Source organism: Amaranthus tricolor, chromosome 1 (genome assembly GCF_026212465.1).
Source record: "Amaranthus tricolor cultivar Red isolate AtriRed21 chromosome 1, ASM2621246v1, whole genome shotgun sequence".
NCBI lineage: Eukaryota > Viridiplantae > Streptophyta > Magnoliopsida > Caryophyllales > Amaranthaceae > Amaranthus > Amaranthus tricolor.
In genome coordinates this window covers 22,287,034-22,295,967 of record NC_080047.1, presented here as the reverse complement: position 1 = coordinate 22,295,967, position 8,934 = coordinate 22,287,034, and the positions used below count along the sequence as shown (strand labels likewise).

At 34.5% G+C, this 8,934-nt stretch overlaps 1 protein-coding gene across 1 annotated transcript in view; it reads right to left on the bottom strand.

Annotated features, from left to right (window-relative positions):
• Window positions 1-2,466, bottom strand: part of LOC130815755 (pentatricopeptide repeat-containing protein At4g39530-like) — a 3,172-nt gene extending 706 nt beyond the window's left edge. Inside the window, 1 exon segment of the mRNA XM_057682241.1 lies at window positions 1-2,466. This exon segment is cut by the window's left edge and continues 36 nt beyond it. Coding sequence (XP_057538224.1) covers window positions 1-2,385 — 2,385 coding nt within the window. The 5' untranslated portion in view covers window positions 2,386-2,466.
• Between the last annotated feature and the right edge of the window lie 6,468 nt (window positions 2,467-8,934).

Here is an 8,934-nt window from a genome sequence, read left to right as displayed (position 1 = left end):
AATCACTAGATTTGATTCCATTCTTTCCCGAATCTTCTTCACCTCAGTCCACAAACCTTTTGAAGCATATATATTTGAAAGTAAAATGTACGATCCACTATCTTCTGGGTCAGAGGATATAGCCATCTCTGCTGCATAAGCTCCCATTTCATCATCTCCGACTGCTCGACAGGCACTGAGTAAACTTCTCCATACTATAGCAGTTGGTCTAATTGGCATTTTTTCAATAAACTCTTTTGCATTTTTTGTTTTACCAGCTCGTCCAAAGAGAGAAACCATGCACGCATAATGCTCCATGCCTGGCTCAATTCCATAGCTGGCCATCGTGTAAAAGTGTTTGAGTCCAGCTTCTACCAGTCCCGCATGGCTGCACGCTGACAGCAGCCCGATAAAAGTCACATAGTTAGGTTGCAACCCATGTCGAAGCATCTTCTCATATAAAGAAAGAGCTTTTTCAGCTACTCCATGGTTTGCAAACGTCAATATCATTGAATTCCAACAGGCAACATCTCTCAATTTTGTGGCATTAAACAGCTTGTAAGCATCTTGTAATACTCCACACTTTGCATACATATCCAAAAGGGCATTTGTAATAAAAGCATCAATGTCTAAGCCAATTTTCATTAGGTGAGTATGAAACTGTTGACCAAGGCTAAGACTTGCAAGATTACTTGCTGCATCAAGCACAGCAACAAATGTATGCTCATTCGCTTTTTGTTCTGCCACTTGCAGCTGACTGTAAAGTTCAATAGCCTCTTCATTTTTCAGATGCTGAGTGTAACCAAAGAGCATAGCATTCCAAACCACTACATCTTTCTCATTGATCTCATTGAAAACCAACCTTGCATCCCTGATACATTTGCATTTGCAATACACATCTATCAAGGCACTGCCAACAAACGAGTTGCTTGACATACCAATCTTGGTCAAAAACCCATGAATTTGTTTGCTCAATTCCAAGAAAGAAATTGAAGCTGATGCCCCAAGAAAGCTTACAAATGTCAGGAGGTTAGGATATAGTTGCTTGATCCTCATGTCACGAAACAAGTGTAACGCCTCAGATATGTCTCCAGATCTCGAGTATCCATCAATCATAGCATTATAAGATATTACATTTTTCTGAATCATTGAATCAAAAACCCTTCTTGCATCAGCAAGGGATTTACATTTGGAATACATATCAATCAATCCATTTCTCACATAATCATCAGACTCGAAATTTGCTTTGATGATGTAAGTGTGAACCTGTTTTCCTGGCAACAGTGCTTCAAGTGAACCACATGAATTCAGAGTGCTCGAGCACACAAAATCATCCGGCCTTAGACCAAATCTATTCATATCTTGGAACAATTGTAGTGCATCAACATGAAATGAATTCTGCATATATCCAGCAATCATCGTGGTCCATGAAATATCATCTTTCGAATTAATCTGATTAAACAAATTTCTTCCGTTTTTCACTCTACAACATTTTACATACAAATCTACCAGTGCATTCATTACAGATAGATTCATTTCTATTCGGCTTCTTAGTACAAAAGCATGAATTTGTTTTCCCCCTTCAAGATACTTGAGCATTGAGCAGGCATTTAGAACACTAGATATAATATATTCATCAGGAACAACATCACGATCCCTCATCAACTGATGGAACAACAGCAATGTAACATCACTTTCCCCACGCCTAACATATCCTACCATCATTATAGTCCAAGTAAACAAACTTTTTTCTTTGAGCTCGTCAAAAACCATTCGAGCATCATTTATGTCACCAATTTTGGCATAAAAATCTGTCAATGAAGTACCCACATACACGTTATTACTAAAACCACTCTTTATAAGAAAACTATGCACTTGGATTCCTTTACTAAAATCATTCACCTGTACACAAGCACGTACGACATTTGTTAAAACATACTCATTTGGAGTCTGGTCACAAGATTTCTTAAAACTACCGAAGGCTTTTAAAGCATTCTCAGCATTACCATGCTTCGCATAGATATTAATCATAGTAGACCAAGATGTAAGGTTTCTCTTAGGCATTTCATCAAACACATACTGGGCACAGTTAATGCTACCAAGTTTAGAGTAAATATGCATGAGAATGTTTCCCACAAACACATCATATCGAAGACCTAAAACAATAAGTTGCCCATGAATTTTTTTATAGTATAAGATGGGGTTCTCTGAAGATATTGGTAATTGTAAGAGATGAGCAAATTCTCGACTAATACTACGGAGTTTCCGAGCCGAAAAACTCTTTGAGATTGTTTCTGACGATAAAGTTGACGATAAAGTTGATGAAGAGGACATAAATTTAGCATATTTGCGGCACAACCTAAAACATGTACCTAAATATTGGTTTCTCAATCGAATTGTAGACATTATTTTACAGCTTCAAGGAGAAGCAGTGAAGATGAGACTCATACTTTTGAGAAAAAGGGAACTACTCAGCCATGAGCATCATTATTTTTTATAGACTATATAATTTAAGACTTATTAATCCGAATATAAACATAAATATTAGTTCCATACTTTTGAAATACTCGTTAAATTACAATTATTGACCATATTAATTATTTAGGCTTATTTTATATATTGTTGTTAATATGTAGGAAAGAATATAAGTGATCTTGTTTGAATCGTCTAATTGCATACCTTTATAACATTAACTTTTTTATAATTTTTAGATGTGCATAGTTTAATATATAAATGATCAAAATAACACATTAATTAAAAGAAAAATTATAAGAAACCACCTAATTTATAGGTCTATTTGCAAAAAACTACTTTATGTATTTTTCTTTCAAAAAACTACCTAATCTAACAATTTCTCGCAAATGACGATCACATAATGGAAAATATTAGTTGACCGTTAAGTATGAGGATTTGACCAATTTGAGAGGTTAAATTATCTATGTGGCAGTATCTCATTGGTCTTCGTTTTTTAAATAATTAAAATTAAAACACATAATTTAACAAAATAAAAAAAAAATATTTGACGTCTTTTTCACTTATCATAACGATTGTTTTCTAAAAAACGGACGTCATGATTACCTTTATGGGATAACTCTTTCGAAAATCTGATCGAAACAAGTACTTATTTGTCTATTTTTCGATACGTAAATCGAAAAAGATATTTGACGTCATTTTTACCCATCATAATGCGATTATCCTTATGGGATAACTCTTTCGAAAATCTAGTCGAAACTAGTACTTATTCGTCTATTCAATTTTTCGAAGCAGCATATCGTGATTACCCATAACGGTGTTCCGACCAGATTTTCGAAAGAGCTATCCCATAAGGGTAATTGCAACATCCGTTTTTTTCAAAAATCATCGGTTTATCAGTCGGAAAATAACATAAGTACTTGTTTCGAGTGAATTTTCAAAAAGTTATCCCATAGGGATAATCGCGACGTCCTTTTTTTGACAAAAATCGTTATGATGGGTAAAAACATTTTCGGTTTACGTATCGGAACATAGGCGAATAAGTACTTGTTTCGACAGGATTAAGAGTTACCCCATAAGGTTAATTGCGACGTCCGTCTTTTCGAAAAAAATTGTTATGATAGGTAAAAATGACGTCAAATATCTTTTATTTTATTTTTTTGTTAATTTATTAGTTTTAATTTTAAATATTTTAAAATACGAGGACTAATGAGATACTGCCACATAGACAACTTAACCTTTTAAATTGATCAAACCCTCAAAATTAACGGTCAACTAACGTGTTCCGTTAAATGGTAGTCATTTGCAGAGAAATGTATTAGATTAGGTAGTTTTTTGAAAAAAAAAATACATAAGGTAGTTTTTGCAAATAGACCTATAGATTAGGTAATTTTTTATAATTTTTCTTTAATTAAATTATAAGAAAAGTCAAATATAGCAAATATAATGGTGTAAAATGGTTAGAGACAACTAGAGGTGTTCATTCGGGTGATCGGGTCGGTTTCAAATGGGTTTCATTCTGTTCGGTTGTATTTCGGATCAGTTATATTTCGAATGTGTGTTACGACGGGTCATACTCGGGTCGGGTCGGTTAGTCACGGTTCAGTTGAAGATCGGTTATTCGAGCTATCGGATTAGCATCAATTCGATGTCGGTTGAAGTTCGTATCGAGTTTCAATCGGTCTCGAGTTGTCATCGGTTAATAATTGGTTCGATTTTACCGGGTACAGATCGGTTTCGGGTATTTTTCAAGTTGAATTCGGCTTCTAATTACGAATTACTAATTAATATCGATCGAGTCAGTATCAGATTAAGTTGTTAGTCATTTTTTAATTGATGATAAGGTTCCCTTTACTTAAAGCAAAATACTTAAAATGCAAATCAATTAGTGATCATTATTACATTGTCACTTTTATTTGGTTGATCAAAAATCAAAATTATAAAGTTCTATTAATTTTCACCTAATTCAATCAAAACTAGTTAAATAAACATTGATCATTGATTATTAACTCTAAATATATGAAACCATGTATTTATAAAATTTATTTTATTAAAATATTTATCACTTTATTAGAATAACTAATAAGATGATGATTGAATATGAGTCAATCATATTTCTATGAAAAACTTTGGTTCAGGTTTACAAGAGTTCGATCTAAACTTCGTTCGGGTTAAGTCGATTTTAGCTGGATCGATTTCGGTTTCAAGCATGATTCGGGTCAGATATGACTCGGGTCGGTCATTATTAGGTTCAGGTAATCTCGGTTAATAGTTATGTGTCGGTTACAAAAATCGGTTACAGCTCGGGTTCAATTTTCCCATTTTCGGTTGTCAACCGGTTCGGGTATAACTTCGGGTCGGGTAATCTCGGTTCGATAAACCTAAAAAAGGAACACATTTTCGGGTCGATTTACTTTCGGTTCGGGTTTTTGGGTCGGGTGAGTTTTGAACAGCTCTGGAGACAACAAGAGGGGGGGGGGGATGAATTGTTGTTTGATAAGTTTAAGTGTTTGCTCTGTTTTTAAGGAATTAGATTGCGGAATTAAAACTTAAACTTGATGAGCAAAAGTAGAAAGACAACACAATTTTTACGTGGAAACCTTCTAGGCCTAAATATAAGGAAAAACCACGAGCCCCCGAGATTTCAAATTCTCTACTATGTTTTAGGCAATTAGTTATAATTACATAAAACAAATAAACAAAACTAGGCCAACTTTTCTTTCTTTTTCTCTTTCTCCTTCTCTTGCTTCACACTAAGCTTCTCGCTTCTCTCCTAGATTTTCCCAAGTCTAATTACAACAATTCTCTCTAAAACCCTTTACAAAGGCCAAATTCTTAAGAGTGAAATTAATGAGTTGCACAAGAAAATATTTTAAGTTAATTAACAATTTTTGGAGCAAAAATATTTCTTGATTATTTTTTATCTCCCGTATGGACACTCCTCTTGTGTAAAAGAGGTTAAAGAAAAAATAACTCCTTTTATATAGGAGCTCACGTAGCTAGTAAAAGAAATAACTCCCACTACATCCTTAATCCTACAATTAAGGAAGAGTAAGTGGAACTTGATTTTCAAGTAAAAAAGCCATAGTTATCTATCTAAAAATAGGCAAGTTACTTTTTCTCAATTAAACCCATAATGTAAGCCTATTTATGTGGAGAAAAATAAGGAGAAGTTTTCTCCATCTTTCCCGGTTAATTTTAAGAGTAGTTATAAAATATTTTGCCATCCAACTTAGTAAATTAATGATGCAACAAATTAATTTCACCAATACATCAACTAAAAATTCAGAAAAATATTTTCTATAGAATTTTTCAGCTGACGTTGATACTTCAGACCTGAGTCTTGGGAACAAGGCACTGTTTGTAACACCAAGGGCCCTCGGACTGCAGGTGACTACTTATGGAGACTGTAGACTAGCCCCAAAAACCAACACAAGTCTTTCCAGCGCACTTTGGCCTCACTCGTGCGCGCTAGGGAAAACTTTCCAGGAGGTTACCCATCTTAAGGTTGCTCCCTACCAAGCACGCTTAATTGTGGAGCTCTTAGTAAATGGGCTCCCGTAAAAAGAAGATACACCTTGTTGATATGAGTAGTCTATCAATCCTTTTTCATGCTAAATCCGGGGTATGACACTCACCCCCACTTAATAATACAACGTCCTCGTTGGACCGTAATTTCAGGATCTTTTCCCCCGCTAGGTGCACTGAATACAATTGGCCACGATTCCAGGGATGCTCTGATACCATTTGTAACACCCCGACCCCTTAGACCGCCGGTGACTACTCATGGAGGCTGTAGACTAGCTGCACAAACCAACACAATTCTTTCCAGCGTACTTTGGCCTCACTCGTGAGCGCCCGAGAAAACTTCCCAAGAGGTCACCCATCCTAAGATTGCTACCTATCCTAATCCCAAGAGGTCACCCATTCTAAGATTGCTCCCCATCAAGCACGCATAACTGTGGAGTTCTTAGCAAATGGGCTCCCATGAAAAGAAGATGCACCTTGTTGATATAAGTAGTCTATCAATCTTTTTTCATGCTAAATCCGGGGTATTACATTGTCTCCATCAACAAGCATCGTCAGATTATCAAACTTAAGAACAATAGACCTCATGTCTACATTTGAAATCTTAAGTGATATTCCTTATCTAACTTCCTTGGATATATTTGACATATACATTGTTCATAGATCAAGTCGTAGCCACTATCACCGATCTTTATCAAGACCGGATATCGACTTGCACACAATCTCTTAAATACAGTCGTTTATATTAAGTGTAGTCATCATTAAAACCTAAAAGGGCCAACAAATAGAACGGAAGAAGTATATGTGGAACCAACTTTTACGCTCTTGCAACTAATTTTTATTTAGAATTTTCTTTTAGTTTGTATTATTTACTCTTTTAATAACGTTGGTCACAATTCTATCTAATTTCCTCCATAAATTTGCTCACCCTTTAATCCCATCAACTTATTTCTGGATCCCATTTGAGATAATTGACGGATGATATCAGAGTCCAACGATATTAACAGTATGTATTGCATAGTATTGTACCAATTTGTTTATAACAGTTGATTGTTGAACAACGTTAACATTAATTAGTATCACTAAGTATGCGTTTCTTAAGAACGTTTGTGGGAACAAACTTTAAATTTTTTGTTCTTAACAATGATTTAACACAAGATTGTTTGTCAAATAATTCGTCCGAAAAGGTCACAAAATGACCTTATCTTCCAAACAGTCATGAGCTAAAAAACGGGTCGATGCCACATATCTCCAACTTCAATTGGCAATAAGAAATTAGAAGAGAAAAAAGTATCGGTTGCCTCTGACATGAGTTCAATAACTTGCATCACTCAAACCCACTTGACATGTCTTCATTGGCTGAAAAATATAGTTATTTTTTCTTTAAAGGGCTATTTTGTCATTTGCTAGAAGATGTAAAAGAAGAAAGATTTGTTGTTTTGTTCACAAAAGAATCGTATCACAGATAGGTGATGAATACACCTATATAGGTACAAAGGAAGGAGCAAGAAGACAAAACATAACAAACTAAAACCCTTAGTTATAAATTAACTGTGTAAACTAATCTTAAAGATATAAAAGCAGGACCGTTGATATAGATACAAACTAATCCCAAACTAGGGGTTACGAAAACCAAGTTTGCTCATAAGGTTCTTAAAATGAATAGAGGAAAGAATCTTTGTAAATAAATCTTTACGTTGCTTTGTTGTAAGGAGATATGATAATTGTAGCAGTTCTTCTAAGACTTTTTCTCTTGTAAAATGACAATCTATGTCAATGTCTTTTAAAATCTCATGGAAAACGGGATTCTTAGCTATAAAAGTAGTTGATTTCTTATCACAAAACAATATCATAGGTTTGCTAATTGCAACATTAAGTTCTTGAAGTAATCTCACCAACCAAGTAACTTTAGAAGCAATACTAGACATAGCCCTATACTCTGCAGCTAAGCTAGATTTAGATACAGTTTTTTGTTTCTTACTCTTCCAATTAATGAGAGAGTTTCCTAACATCATGATGTATCATGTGATAGGTTTTCTTGTGTCAATACAAGAGCCCCAGTTCGAATCAGAATAGGCTTGTAAAATAAGTTTATCTTGCCCTTGTAATTTGATGCCTTGTCCACAAGTGGAACAAACACAATTCAATGTATGAAACAAAGCTTTCCAATGGGAAGTTCTTGGGTTTTTCATGAATTGACTTAAGCTTTGTATTGTATAAGTTATGTCTGATCTATTATTTGTTAAAAATTTAGCTTTCCTACTAATCTTCTATAAAAAGTCATATCTTCAATAAGATCTTCTTCATCATGAGCCAGTTTGGTATTAAGGGGTAGAGGTGTAACAACATGCTTAATTCCTTTACCCCACTAGCAGATAGCAACTCTTTTGTAAATTTTTGTTGAGTCAAGTTCATCTCATCTTCTTGATAACTAACCTCAATTCCAAGAAAATAGTGCAAGTTTCCTAAATCTTTAATAGTAAACACTTGATCTAAATGTCTTTTAAGAAAGGTTATTTTTGTATTATCATTCTCTGTTATAACAATGTCATTTACATATACAACAACTATAGTAATCTTTTAATCTTGTTTCTTTAAAAATAGAGAATAATAATTTTTTGATTAAGTATATTTTAAGGACTATAGTTTGTGAACCAAATACAGTTGGTTTAGGAGAATCTCAACACTCACAAACTCAACAAGAGCTAGCTCAAGCAAGTGACACATTTAGGCTTGATGATCAACTGTGTCCTACACATAAGAAGGCAGACTCACCAACAACAAGGACACCAACAACAAGCATGTGCACACCAAGAACAAACTTTCTACCTCAAGTGCAACACCTTTAACCATGTGTTAAACCTAAAGCCTTAAGTAGCCCTGAGAGGATATCAAGCATACATGGATTCTACAACCAAGGAGCACGTGTTCTTTTAATTATTAAAGCACGTGATA